The sequence below is a fragment of the Hydra vulgaris genome, chromosome 10 (genome assembly GCF_038396675.1).
Source record: "Hydra vulgaris chromosome 10, alternate assembly HydraT2T_AEP".
Lineage (NCBI taxonomy): Eukaryota > Metazoa > Cnidaria > Hydrozoa > Anthoathecata > Hydridae > Hydra > Hydra vulgaris.
In genome coordinates this window covers 27,613,842-27,635,556 of record NC_088929.1, presented here as the reverse complement: position 1 = coordinate 27,635,556, position 21,715 = coordinate 27,613,842, and the positions used below count along the sequence as shown (strand labels likewise).

The window sequence follows — 21,715 nt, the reverse complement described above, 5'->3', positions numbered from 1 at the left end:
TATAAAACAAACAAGTGAACGTATAAAACAAACAAGTGAATGTATAAAACAAACAAGTGAATGTATAAAACAAACAAGTGAATGTATAAAACAAACAAGTGAATGTATAAAACAAACAAGTGAATGTATAAAACAAACAAGTGAATGTATAAAACAAACAAGTGAATGTATAAAACAAACAAGTGAATGTATAAAACAAACAAGTGAACGTATAAAACAAACAAGTGAACGTATAAAACAAACAAGTGAATGTATAAAACAAACAAGTGAATGTATAAAACAAACAAGTGAATGTATAAAACAAACAAGTGAACGTATAAAACAAACAAGTGAACGTATAAAACAAACAAGTGAATGTATAAAACAAACAAGTGAATGTATTAAAAAAAACAACAGTATTTTGAAAATTGTTGCAATAAAAGTAATATTTAACAGCTCAGTGTTTACACCTTAAAACAAAACAACACACATGAAACAGTAACCTACACGTATTACTTATTATAAACTGATTTATTTTTTAAAAGCTGATAATTTTTACTTGTTTGTAATTTTTATTTGAAATTATATTTACATGTTCGTGTACAAAATTAAGCATGTGTCACAAGCGGAAAAGTTGAAATAGTTTTTCCTTTGAAAACATTTTACATGCACACAGTTTGAACATTCTGAAAATAATACTAATTAAATACCCCAACAAAAAAAAATTTTATGAGGTGATTCTAGACACATGCAGAGATCCATAGCAAGTGGTTATGAAATCTTTCCAAACCCCTTGTGAGACTTTTTTCACTTTTAGTTTTTCCACCTTTTTTTAATTTTTGCCTGTGATAGGTTTTATTTTTTCCACAAAATGAGGGTCAAAACTTTGTCGCACAAAATAAATTAATAATGGGTCCTTAGACCTTAAAAAATAATAAGTATTTTTATTAAAAATGAATAAAAACATACCAAAGTTAAGTTATTTATGATAGATTAAAAACAGGTGTACAACTCTTAAAATTTTATTTTCTAACTTTATTTTCTCTAAATATATGACAAATATTGTTTAATATATCACACATGACTTACAAAAAACAACAAAAATGACTAGTAAACACATTCTCAAACAGTTCTGGAGTTATTCTTAAACCTTCTAACTTTTATAATCAATAATACATCTCAAAAGTTTTTGTGATTAGTCCAGATGCTTAATATCTCTTTTGTATCTCTCCCAGTGAGTTTTGAAGTTTGAGTGTAGAGCTTCTGTTGCTTGTTCACTGAAGAGACCAAGTCCTGTCTTTTTTATTTTGATGAATTGTGACACATGATGAAAAACAGCATGTACTTTTAATGTGATGGAAATTAGGAGTTTGATGTAGCTGTCTCTGAATTTCATAATTTTTGACTCAATTTTTTGATCTCACCCAGCTGGATCCAGACTTTGGTCTGGATCCAGCTGGGTGCTAAAGCATACAGTAACCACATCTCCAAAATGAGACAATGTTTAAATGAAGGGAATGGCCTGATTGAAATTGGCAGTATCAGCAAGCTGATGCAACTTGCCCAAACCTCTCAAAAGCTTCATATAATCATTGCTGTTGAAATAACCACCATGGTATGGCTGAAGTGGAATATACAACGCCATTCCTTTGCACCAGGCCAAAGATCAATCGGATGTTTCACTAGATGATTCACAACACTTAGCAACAAATGTAGCTTCATTGGTGGAATAGCTTCTAAAATAAGTATTTGGTCCAGAAACTCCAACAGTAAAAGATGCACCACATTTTGGAAGACATTTTATTTTCTTAAATTGCTACCTGAGCTGACAAACTCTTTTTGCTTACTTCTTATGCCACTAAAAGTTCTCAGGCTTCCACAGTTAAGGAGATTTGATGACAATGTCCCACCAACAGTAAGGGTGCCTACTGCTATGAAATTGTATGTCACACATTATATTGGCAAGCTTCATATTACATGAGACAACTAGGGAATTATTGGCATACTTTTCTTGAATTTTGATGCAGGCTTGACATTGGCATAGGTCTCAGGAGTATCTTGTGAAATTGCTACCAGCATTTGTTGCTCGACAATGGTAATTTTTGCTGATGAAGGTGCCATCAATCTGGCAGTTTTCTGTAGTGGGCTATGAGGCTCATCTTCATCTTGAACCATAATGAGGCTTACTTTTAGAAAATTTGCTCCTCCATCTATGCCAAGTTTCACAACAGTAGAGTCAGACATTTTTCTTGCTGACATGAATATTTCAATGAGTTTGTTGAGATCCCAACAGTGAACAACTTGACTTGTGGTATTGCTATCACTGAGCTGAATACTTGTGACTGTAAAACAATCATTGAGCTTTTGACCTGCCTGAGCAAATTTCTGTTGAATGTTAGGTCCCAAAATTCTGACTGGACTCAAAAGGTTCAAAGCAGATCTTAACTCTCACCCCATTGTTGGAAAGACCTATAATGTGCTTTGCAACATTTTTGCAACATGCTTTGTGTTGTCAGGGGTTCCTTGAACAGTTGTCGTGGAGCTGAAGCTCCTGTTTAAAAGATCAACTTTTAGGTAATACCATAATATTAGATAAAACCTTTTACATACTACATAGTTTAAAATTTACCTCTTCTTAATAGTAAAGGTTTTCCTCTTGGCTGAAAAAAATCTATTAGATAATAAGTCGAATAGTACCAATGGACAAGAATCCTTGCCTGCCACAACTGTTGATGCCACTTGTTCTGCTCCAATAGGATCAGATTTAGCCATCATCCTCAAATTTTCATGGCAAGATCCAGGAGTGCACTGATGTGGAAGCCTCTTACAAGAACTGACAAGCAATTTACACAACACTACTTAGGTGCTTCATCAGTTTTACCTGCCATACTCTTAGGGTTGCTCAAAGGATGTTTTTCATAGGCTTTCAGTTTTTCAATTTGACAGATTAAGCAGTCACATGTTGTAGTCAGTCTTGTTGGTGGCTTTATCAAAATTGATTCAAAATTGAAAAGCTGAGGAACAGTCTTTATTTGTTCTTTTTCCAGTTTTCCAAGTTGAATTCTACAGTTGTCACAGATTGCCAAAGGAACTCTGTCATCTTTGAAGTTAACATCCTTTAGTAGAACTTGTTTAATGCTTGTCAAGAGGCTTTCTGTAAGTTCTGTCAGCTTTTCTCATGCAAATGATACAGACAGTCCTTATGCAAACTAGATGTGTTTTTGCTGAATTTGGCATTTTGATTTTGTATTTTTATCGTTTTTTAAAAAGAAAACTGATAAAACACTTTCAATTTCAAAAATATCTTTTCAACTATTGCTCACAGCAGAAATTTGCATAAAATAAAAAAGTTTTGCAAAGAGTTACTACGGATTTGTTATTTTATAACTTTTTTTTGTGGGACAAAATTTTTAACCTAAATTTGTTGAAAAACCTAACCTATCATAGGCGAAAATTAAAAAAAAGTGGAAAAAAACTAAAAGTGAAAAAAGTTTCATGGATTTGGAAAGATTTCAAAATCACTTGCCATGGATCTCTACATGTGCCTAGAATCACATCTTAAAGTATCTTTTTTGGGGCATTACATTAGTATTACTTTCAGAATTTTCAAACTGCGTGTAGATAGATAATAAAAAATGTAAAAAAAACAAACAAAAAAAACATTTTATAAAACTTTACAACTTTAATATAAGTCTTTATGTGATCAAGTAATTTTATATGCAACAAAGTTAATACATTGGATACATTGGATAATTTAAAAACTTTGAAAAAGTGTTTTTTACACCATAAAACAACAAGACCACTCCTAGTGTTTTATGGTGTATAAACACTTTATTCATCTAAAATTATTTGGTTTTTGAATACATTGAAGTCATTAAATTTGCCCTTGATTGCCTTTGAAAGTCTCAGATAAAATTATTTTCTCCATAACCGGTGAAATAGGTTCAGAATGTGTTATGTACAACAAACATTTAGCTGAAAAAATTAAAATTAAAATTAGGAAAAAGGCATCATAAAATCTATTAGATAATAAAGTCTATTAGAGTTAAGCTTTTATTCATAATAATGAAAACCAATTCTTTTTTATCAAGTTAAGGGTATCGCTGTCAAAATGTCTCACTAGCTACAGATAATGCAAGACATGCAAAGATCGACATGGAAAGATCGACAAAATAAACAACCTAATATTATAATACTAATATTAACCTAATATTTTTATATTGGAGTTTAGCTTAAATAAAATCAACTTAATTTTATTCACATGTTTTGAGGGTATCACCGTCAAAAAATAATGTCAGTGCTTCCAACCATTTCAAACTGGTATGTGATAATGAACAAATTATATAATCTTATTTTCATACTTATTAATATCTATAATTTGATGTATACTGTTATGAAACACTATTTTTTAACAAACAAGAAGCAACAGCATTACCTTAGACAAGATAAAAATTGATACTTATATTTAAAAATTCATCAAACAGTATAATCAATTTTGGGGAGTTTGTAAACTGTACACGGTATTACAATATGTCATATTAACCACATTATTGATGAAATTTCATATTTCTTGATAAATTTTGATCTCAATCTGACCACCATGAGGTGGTCAGATTGAGATTTGAGGTGCCCAGATTGAGATGCTCAGATTGGAAGCTGGGCACCTCTATTAAACTTATTATTATAATACTAATCAAGGTTTTTGGTCAATCTTTTAGTCAAACCATAAAAACTTTTGATGTTCACTTGGTTTTCAATACATATTATTACTATGCACTAAACTCTTTTATTTTTTCTAGTCAAAAAATAAAACAAATAAAAGTGGCAAGAACCTCAGTATTTTTAAAAAAGAGCTTAGAACATGTGACAGAGGATCAAAATTGGATTGGCTGCTGGAACAGGTCTAACTACAATAACAAGTTAATCTGCTTTGTCCATATGGGAATTAGTATCCTAAGAAGTCTTAGTCCAAATATAATGTAAAGCTGATAATATTGTAGTGGTAAAATACTTACTTAGTAAGCAAAAAATATTTGAATCCAAAGTTTGATTCCAATTTTGGAATCAAAGTTTGATTCCAAAAATCCGCCTGGTAGTACTGCACAAATCAGTTCAATTATTTGTCATAAATTTATTATAATCAACTATAATAACATTTCTCAAAATGATTTTCAGAAATTATTAGAAATGAAAAACTTTTTTTCATTTCAAATAATTTCTAGGATACCAAAAAGTTCCATCTCTAGTACCACATTACTTCACATCTACATTAGTGACCTTTCTTACTCAACAATCTTATCTTTAAAATGGCACTATTTGCTAATGTGAAAAATCAAACTTAAACAAAACTTGATTGTTTATTGAATGTTTATATTCTTATATTTATAAATGTAAATATTCTTACTGAGTCTTCTACTTTAAGTCTATTCCAATTAACTTACACTATTCTATCATTCACTATCATAAAAGCATATACTTAGTCCATTACAAAATAAACATCTGATATAATCTTTTTATCATGTTAAAATATCCCTTTCTGATTTGTGTAAAAGCCTAAAGAACAACCAAACATAAGATATTTTATCTGGCACGTTGATTTTTATCATTAGAAGAAATGCCACTCATACTAAAGTGATGCCAATATCTATCAACTGTTTTAATCTCTGGAAAGCCAACTCTTAAAGTAAAACAACAATTTATATCCACAAAAATACAATTATTTTCAGCAACAACTTTAAGCTTAAAACACACCAGTAAAAAAAAAAACTACTGTAATAATAACTTTAACAAAAAATAAAATTCAGCTAAGTGTTTTGTGTAAACATTTATTTAGTGTTATTAGCAATAACTTAAACTACAAATAAAATTTAGTGAAGTGTTTTATATAAACATTTACTTGATGTTTTCAGCAATAATTTTCATAGTTTCAAGCTTTGGTCGGACGAAATAAACCAAATGATGTTCTTCGCAATTGGGCAATTTACCTTTAGCCAGTGTAAACATTTTTCCAACTTCATGTTCCTAAAGCAAACAACTTCAAAATAAATTTTTAAAAATTATTTAAACAATTTGAAATTCATCACAAAAATTAATCACAATAAAAAACATAGTCTTCCATAGTTAACCAGAATGGTTAGAATTTCACACCTATGTGTCTATTTCAAAACAATCAATTCAAATCATTTGATTTAGCCTGCAATTCTGAAGAATGAAGTTTGATACATAAAACTATTGAGAAAAATAGTGCATGAAATATGATCGTGATATATATAAAATAATATTATTTATTATAGCAGCTTTACAACAAGCTCAATATAACTCATGTCAAGACTGATTACTTTATGTCAAGACTGATTACTTTCATGTCAAGACTAATTATTTTCATGTCAAGACTGATTACTTTCATGTCAAGACTGATTGCTTTCATGTCAAGACTGATTGCTTTCATGTCAAGACTTAATTTCAACTTTTGTAACTTATTACTTGCAACCTTTGTGAGTTACAAATAAAGAATTTAGTGTCGATATGAGATTCTAATTAACAGAGATATTATCACCTGCTCTGGCAGGTAAACAAGATAATCTAGTAAACCTAATTTTTACATGGTATTTTTTTTGTTTGTTTTTTTATATAAAAAATACTAATAACATAGAAATTACATACTTAAGAGCATTTTGATATATATAAAAAAAGATCTTTAAGAAACCTTAACCTAGGGTTAAAGTTTTATTAACTTAATTAAACTCTATTGAAGAACATAAGTAACCTTAAGGTTATGGGCGCCGGCAGGCAAGGGCAAGGAGGGGCAGTTGCCCCCCCCCTGGAAATGCAAAATAACAAATTTTAATATTCAAAAAATTTCTTTTAACTGTTAAAAGATTTTATTTCGATATCTCATCAATTTAACTCATTTATAGTTTACTCACCATAATGTAAATGACTAGAATTTAAATGAAATATTACTATCAAATGCAATGACTTCCACGATGACGGAAGTTTTTTTATAAAGGCATTTTTTATATTTCAAAAAAAAGATGTTTTTAATGAAAGTTTTAAAAAAAAAAAGATAGAAATAGATCATAGAAAAATAAAAAAAGAAATAAATAGAAAAAAACAATAGATAAAGGAGAAGTATAGAAACCAAAAAGAAGAGAGGAAGAAAAAAAAGGAAAATAAAGGAAATAATAATAATAATAAAAAAGAAATCGAATTATAATAACAAAGTTCTTATGCAAAAAAATAAACTTCGAACTAACGAAGAAAGAATTGGATACAGTGATCAAATTTTTTAAATTATTTTTTAATGTGTCAGTTTCATTTACTATTTTATGTTGTTATTTTTTTGTTTGTTGGCAAAATGTTTCTCGCTTGTATTGTATTTCTATTTATTTTTTTCCAATTTATTGTGTTATATTTATTTTATTAATACTATTACCTTGTGTTTTTTGCTAGCTAATTGTTGATTATTATAATTAAATATATTTAGTTTGATTAACTTGAATTAACCTGCTGTAGGGGCTAGTTGGCCGCAGGGGTAAGTTGACAAACTGCGTTTATCTTCAGAGCCTTTCATCAGAAAGTGACAAAAATTACACAGAAACTTCCTTATTGACCATTTCATCATTCACTGTAGTATTGTCAGGATTTGTGCATGCACACGGGAGATATTAAAATTTATGCGTTTTTTGGACAAAAACTTTTAGAACATTGCTTCCTTTTTTTTTTCTTTACAAAGAAAATAGTTAGTCGTATGAAAAAAAATTATTGTAAAAGTTCCAGTCACAATTGGTTTACTATATCCAGTCAGACTTTTTTTTCAAAGTTTGAAGAAAAAGCTTTCGGGGTAAGTTGGCAAAATTTTCACAGGGTAAGTTGGCTCATAGCATTTACTATAAAAAAATATATATTTTTATAAAATTATTATTATTATTTTTTTAATTTTTAATAATATTGAAAAAATTTATTCTTACAAAAAAATTTAAAAGTTAAAATTTTTTTTTTTAATCGCAGATAAAAAGTGGGCAACTGTTTTGGCTTTTATACGGACTAATATTTGGTAGCAGCTAAAAGTAATATTAAATTTTGGGATAAATTGTTGCTAAAATTAGTATTAAAAAAATTTCTATTAATTTTGCACTTAATAGTGCATTTATAATCATTTTTAGAGTTTGCGCCAACTTACTCTGTGGTAGGGCAAGTTGGCGCAAATTTTTTTTTGAGGGCCTGTAAAGGCCCCAAGAAATTTTTTTTGTAAACTCATACTCTTTAAGACTACATTTTAATACTTTCAAAAAAATATACTGTTAGGCCTACAGAGCTCATAGAGTAAAAACCGAGCCAACTAGCCCCGGTCTCCCCTATTTTAATTTTTGTTTTGTTTTTTGGAATGTGTCTAATTTGTATTTAATAAATCATTTAATGTTTTTTAACTAATCATTATATTATTATATAATTTAGCATTATTAGGTGTTTACTTCATATTAGTTTTTTAACTAATTGTAAACAACCATGAATGTAAAATCTTTATTCAGAAATATACATGATTGATATAATAAAAAAATTTTCGAAAAAAAGTTTCTTCACTTTATTTACTTTTGTGGACTGTTCTAAATTTACGTTTTTACAATTTTTTTTTTTCAAAATACTGAAAAAAATGTCCAAAAAGCGACAAAGTAGTAATATTTTGGATTACTTCAATTTTAAACGTGTTGCAACTACAGTTGATTCCGAAAAATCACAGGAACACTCTACTCATCCTCAACCGGTAGTGGCACCAAGTGAAAGCCATTTTGATGCAAGACAGCAACAAGATGTTGATGCAAGCAACGGAAACATGCAGAAAATATCAGAAATTATAATTGCAGATAAATCATCAGAATGTAAAAATGATAACGATAACTCAGTTTTCGATGTTGGACTTTATATTCAGGCAACAGGTAGAATAAATGATCATCTCAAGTATCATATACTAACTGAACCATTCAAGCCCCATGAAACTTATGATTTCAAAAAAGATGTGCCAAAACATGAGCCGGAAAGCGACTGTTTAGACATGCGTTGGTTCAATATGCTCCTTGGCTGGCATATTCTTTAAAACTAAAAGGTGCTGTTTGAATATATTGCATTCTTTTCCCACAAAAAGTACATTGAGGTTTTCAAGGCGCATTTATAACTACAGCCTTTAGAAAAGATAAGGATTTTAACGAATGTGCTCAAAATCACATGTCATTGTCATGACATATGTGTTCTCAACAAGATGCTGAAAACTTAATGGCAGTGAGAAGAAATCCAAACATGGAAACTGTATGTCAGCTTGATGGTTCTATAAAACGCATTCTTGAAGCAAACAGACTCTTTTTTATCCTTTCAACGATTTTGTTGTGTGGAACAAATGAAGAGTCCAGGGAAAAAAACGGCAAAGTCACATTTTATTAGTTTTGAGATAATCAATTTTTAAGTTTTAAAACCGTTTTTTAATAATAATTTTACAACAAAGTGACTCTTTCATAATAATTCCACATTATTACCTATTTTATGAAGGTAAAATCAAGAAATATTTATTTCGACCTGAAAAATACAAGTTTTATCACTTAATATTTAAAGTAAGTAATATTTAATTCACAGACTATGCCGTTTTTTCCATTGGAAAACGTTTCTTCTAACTTTTTCTTTCAAATTTATTAACAATATCATAAAAAAAAAAAAAAATTTATTACTATCTTCTTTTTATCAAAATTAATAATTTAATTAAAAAATATCAAAGATTATAGGAGATTTTGAATGCTAAATATATAATTATATATTGTTTGCAATTTGGAGCTTTATTGATCTAAATTCTGCTGGATTTATAACGTGTGCATCATCCTTACTTAATTTAAGATTTAATATTACAATATTTAGAATTTTAATTGCTCATGTTATTAAACACGCTAAAATTTAATTTCAAAAGACTTTCACAATAAAGTACAAAAACAAGATTTTTTTTTAAATAAAAGAATTTAAAAAAAAAGTTATTTTCATATATATTCATCATCTTCATCCGTGTTGTCATCATATGGTAGTGATTCAAAAAAACCATGTTTGTTTGTAAACTTTTTAAGTACCTGAAGATCTTTATATTTAGCTATTGATATACAGTCTTTCACAATACAAGTTTAAAGGGTTTTCTAATATTGCCAGTTTTCTTTTTCTTCTTACATTTTGACAAATAAATGATTTTAAATATTCACCATTTCAACAATCTCTGTAAGACATTATTCCAGGAGAGTTAACAGAAAAAAACACTTCTCAAAGTGGTCTTGTAGCTACAGGACACGCAGATTTATAAAGAGGATTCAAGAAATGAGTCATATTTTTAAACATATCCTGCTTAGGTTCAAATTCATGAAATGGATTTGAACCTAATGAGACCCATATCTTTGTCACATTCCATGTAGGAATGACCCCTTTCAGGAAAGGTAATTTTAATGGAGTTAAATCTTTTCTTATGCTGAATCATATAATCCAAAAACCTAAAGACTGTATAGTTTTTATTTTGCCCAGCACAAGAATCACAGAATAAATCTATGTTTTTGACTAATAGGCTTAAATGATGCATAAAAAAATTATATAGCATTGATGTCACTTCATCTGAACCCTTTTTGGCAACAGTTTCGTCATAACTATAGATAAAAACATCTTTATTAGCCAATAAATGAATGTTGAACAAGAAAAATAAAAGTTTTCTCTTATAATAAAAATTATTATTAGAGTTATTTGGCACGTTTAAATTTTTTTGATAGTTAAATTAGCTTAGTTAAATCAACTAGTTAAATCAACTTAGTTTCTCCGCGCAGCGGCCTTGCTCGGAAAGGTTCGTGTTTCGGAGTTAAAGAGTTGAGAGAGGGTTGTACCACGAATAACAAATAAAAAAATTAAAAAAAAAAAAAAAAAAAATAAAAATGAGTAGCCTCCTCGAATGTAGTGGCCCCCCTCGGGCCTTGGGGAGGTGAATAATCTAAAAAAAAAAAAAAAAAAAAAAAAAAATGCAATGGCTTCATAGTTTTGCTCTCGCAGCGCTTTCAGTCTAGACTCTCTTTTTCTTCTATAAAAAGTTTCAGCCTTTTTTTGGTGCAAATCTCTTTCAAATTCAAAATTTTTAAGTGTAATTTTTAATTCTTGTGCTTCGGTATTAGGGTCAGATCATTATATTTCAACCAATTTCAAGAAAACTTTGTGGGGTACCATCTCTGATTTTCCTGATTTTTACATATCATTATCTAAATGATGTAAATAGGTTAAATGTGCAATTTCAGAGTTCCAAGTGCAACGGTTTAGAAATTATAGCCTTACAAACACTCTCAGGTAGCCCCCCTCGGTTCCTCGAATGGTAAAAATAGACAACTTTAAGGTCTTATAACTTTTTTCTAACTTTCAGCAAGTGGCTCATTTTTTCTAGAACTATTTTATAGATATTTCTGTTTTAAAATTTGTGATTTTCATTAGCTTGTATCATGTTAGAAAAAAACTACAGCCTCCTAAACTTTGGAAAAATTCTGAAAAATGCTAAATAAAGGCAAAATGAAGTTAACCGTAGTATTTTTCTATTCATTAACAAGTCCTTACATGTTAGTTTTCTAATTAGCTACAATGGTCTACAACAAATTGGCAAAATATAAGCAGCTTGTTACATTTTAGAAATCAGTTTTATCCAAAAATATATAGTCCACTTTACTAAAAAGTCCCATTTTCAGCCATTTGGGGATGGCTCGTAAATTTTTCTAACACTTTGTATTGATCTGATATTAACAGCAAATAAGGCCATTAGATCTAACTATATAAAAATGTAAACATCACAAACTTGTCATGTTCACAACAAAAATGGCAGCATTTTTTATTAACCCTATTTTTCAATTATCAGGGCTGAATAGTGTTATTGGAAACCAGTGCCCCTCCAACCTGCTTTCTGGCCCATGTGAGGGATGTAACCCACTATCTGTAATTTGTTTTACAAAATTTTATATAATTGCTATAAAAACCATTTCTAGCCCAGCATTGTTGTTTATGTGAAAAGCATAGTTATCTTTTTTACAAAATTCTTGTATTCTCCCTTAATAATGGCAATACATAATAATGTAGTTGAAAACAATTATATATGATAATTCATTTCATCCTTTTTTTAATAAGATAAGAGTAAAATCCTCTAGTGTTTTTGAGCTCAGGGTCATGTAACGTGGCAATAATGTCACTAACTGGATACCAATGGATATCTGTGGTTGTTGGATACTTGAAATAATTGCCTGCTTTTTGTAAACAGCTAATACAAACTGTGTCACCTTCAGATCAGTTATCTTTCCAGGAAAGAATTCACCAAAATAATTCACTAATACCCAATCATTAATATTGATATCAGTATTCATCCATTTTTGTGTATTAATGCAAGTATCTTCCAGCATGTGAAAAGAGTCAAATGTACTGCTGATTGATGTTACATAAGCTTTTAAACAGCATGATTGAGGTGAGAAATAATGGTATGAGCGAGTACCTTTGATGGCAGGAACATTCTCAAATCGTTTAGCAAGCACTTCATGTGTAATAGCAGCTGTTTCGGTTTCAGAAATGTAGATAAATCTGAAAAAGAGTTAACATAAATCATAATTTTATTTCCAAATATGTATTTAGTAAGATCTTGTTTTAAGGAATCCTTTTCTATACTATTTGATTTTTTATAACTAAACATTCATACGTTATTTTTATTATTTTTGTTTAAATGCCTATTATGATATAGGATACTAGACATCAGTTATTTGAAAAAATATCATAACCTAAATGTACATACACTTTGACAATAGCATGATATATACCTGATGTTTTTAATTTTTTCTTTAGCAACTAAGAACATGTCCCTCGGTGTCAAAATTTGATTGCCAATTGGCCTTTGAAGGGATAGGTTATGAATAACTTTTTTCACTGTACCACCTATTCCATCACATGCACTTTTTCCATGTGCAGTCCCAAAAAAATGCCAGTCTGCTTTTAGTCCATAGTCTTTTTCATGAAAACACAGGTTTTTCAAATTAAACCTAAAATACAATAAGAAAGAAACCTATTCAGTTAAAGATTATCAATTCTGTATCTAATTTCAAAAACATCATTTCAAGGGCTGAAAATAGTTTGTCTAGAATAGGTAATTGTTATCAAAATTTTTTATGATATGAAAATTTAACCTATTTTTATACTGGCTGCTTGCACCATCAGTGAAACAATTGATCTTCTGAACTTGTGGATATTCCTCTTTCAGAATTGGTATGATTTTGGAAACATAACTGAAAACTGTCTCAGTATTGTGAATTAGATTGTCAGATATAACACAATAACATTTGCTTTCTGGTGATTGGTTTCCATTTAAAGATGGCACATATATGACAAATGGATGGAGAGTTGCTTGATTTTTGGAAAAATAGGATGACTGAACTTCATCTTGTATAATAAATGAAAAATTTTCAGCAAAATCCATTTGCATAATACATTCATTTGGCTTCATGTTTTCTTTGAGCTGGTTTAAAAAGAATGTCTGTGATTTGCTGACATAATGATGTTTTGTGAGGTTATATAACTTGTCTGTTAACTCTTCTAGAAACTCATCAGGACTTTTAACTATAGTTTCCAAGGAGCATCTATCAGTCTTCAACCATTGCTTATAAGTTGTTTCATTTGCTGAATCCCCTAACAGTTCATTTAACTTTTTTTCAATTCTCTTTTTTCCAGGACACTTCTCACACTCATGAAACATACATGGTTTATTTTCTATTGAACATACAGCTAAGGCCATCAGATCTTTTGACTTTATTTCATTTTTTAATGATTTAACCATAAGATTTGGATTTTGATGGTCAATACAAACACAGACTGTGTGCGAGCTAGATTTTCCTGCAACAATACAATGTTGTGGCCTTAAAAGAGCAAATGATGTCAGTCCCACCTTTACTACACCATTAGATTTTGATTCTTCTAACCATTTCTGGTAAAGTTCTGAAAGATTGCATAGTATGAGTTGTTTCTGAATGTGCTGTCTACCATCAACTGTCTTTATGCTAATGTAATCCTTTGTTCCTGGCAATAACTTGCTGTTACTATCATCCTCATAAAAGTTGACAATTTGATTTACAACTTCAGTAGTCAATTTTTTAGGATTTCTTATGTCTGTTGATCTCTCACCAAGGATTCCTTTAACATCCCGCAAAGCTCTAGCTTGCTTCACCATATATTGTGTTGTTTTAAATTCATTTATTGTTTCCTGAATAGTCCAATGGACTGGAGCTAAAGTGAGCAATTTTATTTTTTGTGAAATATTGATCTCATTACGAAACTTTTGTTTAAGCTGTTCTACAATAAAATCTAAAGAGGAACTTTTGAGCATACTAATTTAAAGCTCATCTTGTTCAGATGCATTCAATGATTCATTTAGCAACTTAACTTTCTTTTTTATTTTATTGTCTATTTGTAGCATACTCATGCTGGATGATCTTTTAATAGGAGACACACCAAATTTAACAAGACAAGGATTTATAGTATCAATTTGTGTTCGACAGAGTTATCAGGTGATATGTAATCTGGATCATGTCTCTTGTCAACTTCTTCAACATTCTTGATTTTTCTTACACAACCAAAACATATTTTTTTCCCAGGAATTAAATTAGAGTCCAGTTGATTATGCTCCAGAGTGACAGTTGTCAGGTTTCCTTTAACAATCTTTGAATGAATTGAGAACGGGTCACAACATGATTTATGGTATGCTGAATAGTAATTAATAAATTGTAACCTATGGTGAGTGCAAATTGTATGCAAATGAATATTTCTTATTCCAGTTCTTAAGGTCAGCAGGTATATACATACATACATACATACATACATACATACATACATACATACATACATACATACATACATACATAAGATCCAACAATTAAAAACACATACAAATTAAGTAATGAAAAAAATGGAAACAAACTGCAATAGCAAAGTTTATTGAACAGAAAAATATCAAGGTAAGTTATTTTGAGTTATAAATGCTTATATATTTACATTTGCAAAAGGGTATATTATATAGAATCATTGCATTTTTAGATAAATAGTTAAAATTAACTAATAAAATTGAAACTCATACTTTGTTAAAAAACTTATTTAAACAAAACATTAAATCAATATTGTAATGGCTTGATTAGTCTTGTTATACTTCATATTGCCAGTAATGTATGAACCCACTGTCCTACTATTGCCTTGAATTATTAGCAATTCAATCAACTATAAAAAAATCATCATACTAAAGATTATATCGCAATTTTATGATTAACTAAATTTTTTTTTGAGTGTCACCTATTAAAAATAATGCAGGCTCTATATAGTTATTACCCCTTTAGTTGTGCTCCTATCCGGTATAAAGTCCAGATCAGGGAGTAAGTAACTAACCATATCTCTTTTTTTTTAAGAAATGACTTATGATAGGCTACATCCCTCACATGGGCCAGAAAGCAGGTTGGAGGGGCACTGGTTTCCAATAACACTATTCAGCCCTGATAATTGAAAAATAGGGTTAATAAAAAATGCTGCCATTTTTGTTGTGAACATGACAAGTTTGTGATGTTTACATTTTTATATAGTTAGATCTAATGGCCTTATTTGCTGTTAATATCAGATCAATACAAAGTGTTAGAAAAATTTACGAGCCATCCCCAAATGGCTGAAAATGGGACTTTTTAGTAAAGTGGACTATATATTTTTGGATAAAACTGATTTCTAAAATGTAACAAGCTGCTTATATTTTGCCAATTTGTTGTAGACCATTGTAGCTAATTAGAAAACTAACATGTAAGGACTTGTTAATGAATAGAAAAATACTACGGTTAACTTCATTTTGCCTTTATTTAGCATTTTTCAGAATTTTTCCAAAGTTTAGGAGGCTGTAGTTTTTTTCTAACATGATACAAGCTAATGAAAATCACAAATTTTAAAACAGAAATATCTATAAAATAGTTCTAGAAAAAATGAGCCACTTGCTGAAAGTTAGAAAAAAGTTATAAGACCTTAAAGTTGTCTATTTTTACCATTCGAGGAACCGAGGGGGGCTACCTGAGAGTGTTTGTAAGGCTATAATTTCTAAACCGTTGCACTTGGAACTCTGAAATTGCACATTTAACCTATTTACATCATTTAGATAATGATATGTAAAAATCAGGAAAATCAGAGATGGTACCCCACAAGCCATTGGTTGAAATATAATGATTTGACCCATTAGCCATATATCTTTAGAAGCAACATCAATTCTGATTTTAAGTTCATCACATATAGCACATGTGTTTGTTCGAGGGTAACCAAAAGCAATATTAAACTTATTGTTAAATATTGTTCTATATGACTCAAAGCAAATCTTTACATTTGGATGAAGTATAACAAGCATGCTATACATTTTATTTATATTCAGTTCTTCATCTAAATAAATGCGTCTAGTTTTCTCCTTAGAATAGTGACTACCTTCCTCTGAATGATGAAATATGGGTTATTATTTTTTAACGTACATCATCTGGAATCTTATGCAGCCTTGTAAAATATTTTCCTCTCATATCATTAGGTGGCTCAACTAAAATTATATTGTTAATTTGCATTAAGTGTAAAATCAATGAAAATTTTATACTAGAAATAAGATTTTTCACACATAGTTGTCTTTTTTAACTATTATAATTATTATTCTTCTACGAAAATTCCAATTTAAAAAAAACACTGCACCTGTAGTAGAAATACTTCTTTTTATTGTTTCCACTCTACCTTTTTTATTCCAAATATAGAAAGAAAGGCTTTGAAACACACTTGTACAAAATTAGATTTACCATTATTTACAAACAATTTATATTGGTAGCTAAAAATATTAACTCTGCTTGCATTATATTTATGTGGTCTTCTGCTTTTTATGTTGTTTACCGATATAAGTCCAGCAAGAAAAGAATCTTGCATTTCTTTGCTTGTTATTGAAATGAATGATTTTAATAAATAAGCTCTGTTTTCCTCATTTATAACTTCAAAACAATTAAATCTGAAGCAGTTACAGTTGGGACCAGTTTTATGACCAGAAAGTTTCTGCTTTTTCTGAAATTGTGACGACCTTTCTTTAAATTTTCTTTTTCTCGATTTACTCGTGGCTTCAACAAGCTCATCACAATCAGCCATCTTTTAAAGTAAATTTAATTTTTGAAATAAATCATTGGATATCAAAATCAGGTGGCTGAAGACCGTGTAGAGTTTGCTGTTTTTTTCATTGTAAACACTGGACTTTGCCGGTTTTTCGATTGTACCTAGTTTTTTCATTTTAATTTTTCAAGTGGTAAAAAATGTTTTTTTTATCTTGAATTATTATTTAAGATATAATTTTAAAAACTTTCTATAAGACAAGCACAATAGATTAAAAAAACTGAAAATGTGACTTTGCCGTTTTTCCCCCTGGACTCTTCAAATGATTTGGCTCTGCGAGGGAAGGAAGGAAGTAAAGGAAATATGCATCAGCTATTGAACTTTCGAATTGAGGCTGGTGATAAGATTATAAAAAATCACCTTGATACTGCTGCAAAGAATACAAAATATACATCACATCACAAAAAGAATTGATTAAAATATCTGAACAGATTCTGGTAAATGATATTGTGTCAACTGCAAATAACTTCATTGGATTCTCAGTATTAGCTGATGAAACAGTCAATATTTTAGAGACAGAACAATTATCCATTGGAATACGCTTTATCAACCCAACAAAAGAGCAAATGATTTGGGAAGAATTCCTTGGATTTGTTCCACTAAACAACAAGTCTGCAGCTTTAATTTCCAACGCCATATTAAGCAAGTGTTTATCATTAGGTCTCAATTTATATCACCTGTTAGGTCAGGGATATGATGGTTGCTCAACCGTGGCAGGAAAGGATAAAGGCGTCCAATCAAGAACCAGAATGAAATATCCAAAGGCGGCTTTTGTTCATTACTCATCACATAGACTGAACTTGGTTGTAAATAATTTGAGTGCACTTCCGCAAATTATTGCGTTTTTCCGTGAAAGTCCTAAGAGAAGGTCAATGATACCCAACGTTCCTCTTCTCTGCAAGACTCGATGGACTGCAAAGTATAAGAGCATACAAGTGTTTTGTGATAATTTTGACCAAATATTTATCCAGTTGGATGTGTTATCTAACGAAGCAAACGGAAACACACGTCAATCGGCACATCAGTTGTTGTTAGCATCCAGCTCAACAATTTTTTTATTTGGACTAATGATCATTTCGTTTTACTCAGCTCTCCTGGAACCCTGTACTCAAGCACTTCAAGCTATTCAACTAGACCTTCCACAAGTACAGAGGCACATTCATGAATTGCTCTTGGTTATAAATCTACACCGTAACAAGGAAAATATGCATCTCAGTGCAGATATCTACAAGAGAGTGAGCCAGTTGTCTGGAAAGTTGAGCATTCAACTAACACCACCAAGGCAATGTTCAAGGCAGTTATACCGAAACAATTGTGGAACAATGGATACAAATGTCAAGGAATTTCGCCAGGCTATGTATATCCCTTGTCTTGATTCATTGATTCGCTTCATATGCGGTTCTCAGAAGATAACATTGCTCAATTTAACCTTTGTTTACTTCATCCTGCAAAGATGAGAACTTTAACTCGTGAAAAGTTCATTGAGAAAATGTCAATGAAGTATAAAAAATTGATAACTCAATAGTGTAATTTGGTTTGATTTTTGGGCCATTCAATCTTTTCAAAACACAATAAACAAATTCACAGATTTACTACCAAGGACTGTGTTCTACCCTGCAGTTCGTGAAGCTTTGCTCATTTTAATAACACTGCCAACAACAACATGTATGGTAAAAAGATCATTTAGTAGATTGCAGCACATGAAGACTAGATACGATCAATCATGTCCAATGAGGGTTTGTCTGGGCTTTGCATGCTGAGCGTGCATCATAAAAAAATACGCTCCAGAAAATCCGAATTTATGAAACAAATTGTAAATAAGTTTGGCAGTGAATGCAGATGACTACAATTTCTATTTACTGAATTACAATGATTTAATTCTTGTGTTTTTATTTTTATGCTTTCTTTAATTTTCTGTTGTCACTGGTCTAATAAAATGACTTGATTAATTGATGCATTTATGTAGTTTTTGAAATATCACTGTTGAACTTTATTTTGCCCCCCCCCGCCCTTGTAAAAAATCCTGCTGGTGCCCATACTTAGGGTTAATTTTACCTTATTGTTGATGCTAGATTTATTGATATAACATACCCTTAAGTTATAACTAGTTCCAATTTTTGAAAGAAAAACTTATATTACTATGCCACTTTACTACAATCTTCTATGAACTTTTGAGCTACAAATTTTTATGAACATATAAAAAATGTCTACATTTTTTATATCTTCAGTTGTGTGTTTATGACAAAACCAATTCAAAGGGCAGAGTTCACAACTACACATTTTAAAACATTTTAAAAACTTGCAGAATTTAATCAAACAATATTGAATATAGTTACCTTTAGTAAACTGTATTCGGCAATAAGACTAACAGATCCAGTTAGCTTATCATCCCAAATAATTGCCTAAAAATAAACACCAAAAACTCTTAACAAAAATAAGCTTTTTTAAATGTGTTACAAATATGAAAATTTTGAAAAAAAAAAGTTAAAAATCAGACAATACCTTGCTACCAATACATTTATCAAGACAAAGCAACAAATTGCGACGTGTTGCTTCTCTAAATTGAGCTAAATCAACTCTAGCACTCCTCAAGTGTGACATTTTAAAAAACTATATCATTAAACCAAAATCATTTTGATTTGCAGCACTGTTTTTAAACTAAAAAGTAATTTGATTTTAAAAAACACAAAAAAAAAAGTCTCATAGTACTATTAATCACTATAATGAGAAGAATTTTAAATTTGTCTATATATATATATATATATATATATATATATATATATATATATATATATATATATATATATATATATATATATATATATATATATATATATATATATATATACTAAAATTCAAATGCAAGCAGTAAAAAAAATAAATATGATTACTAAACGAAAAACGGAACATTCAGATAATAAATACAAATAGAACCTGACAAATATGTTAAACTAGATAAGTGTAGTAAACATGTAAAGTGCTTGCTATGCAATATTTAAGTCAGAAATTTATGATCTGTTACTACATATAATTATGAGCAACACTGCAAAAGCATTTCACACGAAGTGACAAGAAACAAAGTATTTCTCAACTACTATACATCAATATTTTTCTGTTTCTTGTCTAAATGTTTCAAAATTATAAATGTTCTTCCTCCTAAAATTAATTTTAATATTATAGCTGAATTTAAAACAAAACTGCATAAAACATGCAACAGGATATTTAATAAAAGTAAAGAACTTGTTGTTCTTTTTCAACACCTATGAATCATGTGTTGAACACATTCACCTATGAATCACAGTATGATATAATGGGTAGTATTATAGAACTTTTTTGACTATAGGAATTATTGTTTCAGAAACTAATCAAACTTCAGAATATGATTTATGTTAACGGGTATTTTGTAAGCTTTACAAAAAAAAAATCATTAACTAGATGAAACACTATTATATACAATGCAGTCTCATCTAATTTCAACAGCAAGTGGTAAAGCAAACAAAATATTTTGAATTATCATGCTGAATTTTTTTTTAACACTTCAGAAACATGTTAATAGATTTTTAGCTACAAATCTCCCAGGAGTTTCCTTGAGACACACAAAAATAACAGTAAAAACTATAAGAAGTTTTATTCTTGATATTTCTTTAGATGGCCTCAACTTAATGTTAAATAGAATTATGATTTTTCACAACTTCAAAGAACATATGTTATTAACAAATATAAAAAAAAGTTCTTTTGTTTATAAGAACAGTTACATAATTTGTGCTAAAATGACAACATAAAAGTCTACAAAATTAAAGAGTGAATTAAAATTTTAAATTGGTTAAATTTAGATAACATAAACAGATAGCATAACAGATGAAAACATTAAACAAAAACGGCCTTTGGAACTTAAATACTAAATGAATAGGTTCCGGTTGTCGATAACTATTGCACAGATATTCAGTCTTCATATTTATTATTTATGCACCCGCTAATCGTGTACTACAAAAACCAAAAAAAATTGTTTCTAAATTATTACTTTTTTTTTAAATTATGTTTTAAAATACATTTGTCAATTTTGTTTAGTTTTAAAAATTCTTTTTTTCCCGAAGATTCATTTTTCGTGTTCCTGAACTTTCGCTTTGAAATTTATTGTTCTTAAAATTTTTTTGTTTACGGCAATGAACCTTATTTTTCGTTATCAAGGTTCATTGTGCCTCGAAAACGGAATCCTCATTGCGAACCACGACAGAGTAAATATGAGTTTGAAAAGTCAATGTGTTTTAAAGCAAGTTGATTTCTTCCCCGTCATCACATAGCTTCTCATAATCAAAGCTTGGTTTACTTTTTGAAGTTTTTAGATAACACTGTGCAACACATTTCTGCAACTTATAAGTTGTTAGGTAACTTTATATTCATTAATACTGCTGATTTCAAACATGTAGTCAAAATATTTCTAGCACATCAGGATTTTGAGTTATGTTACGTTACAACTTTTACAATGCATTATATTTTCGCCATGCAACATATCAAT

General features: G+C 29.6%; 1 protein-coding gene across 1 annotated transcript in view; it reads right to left on the bottom strand.

Annotated features, from left to right (window-relative positions):
• Positions 1–19,856, bottom strand: part of LOC100208846 (vacuolar protein sorting-associated protein 33A) — a 40,406-nt gene extending 20,550 nt beyond the window's left edge. Inside the window, exons 1-3 of the mRNA XM_065807662.1 lie at positions 19,702–19,856; positions 19,536–19,601; positions 5,876–6,000 (exon numbers count right to left, since the gene is read on the bottom strand). Coding sequence (XP_065663734.1) covers positions 5,876–6,000; positions 19,536–19,601; positions 19,702–19,800 — 290 coding nt within the window. The 5' untranslated portion in view covers positions 19,801–19,856. The remainder of the gene's footprint in view (positions 1–5,875; positions 6,001–19,535; positions 19,602–19,701) is intronic.
• Between the last annotated feature and the right edge of the window lie 1,859 nt (positions 19,857–21,715).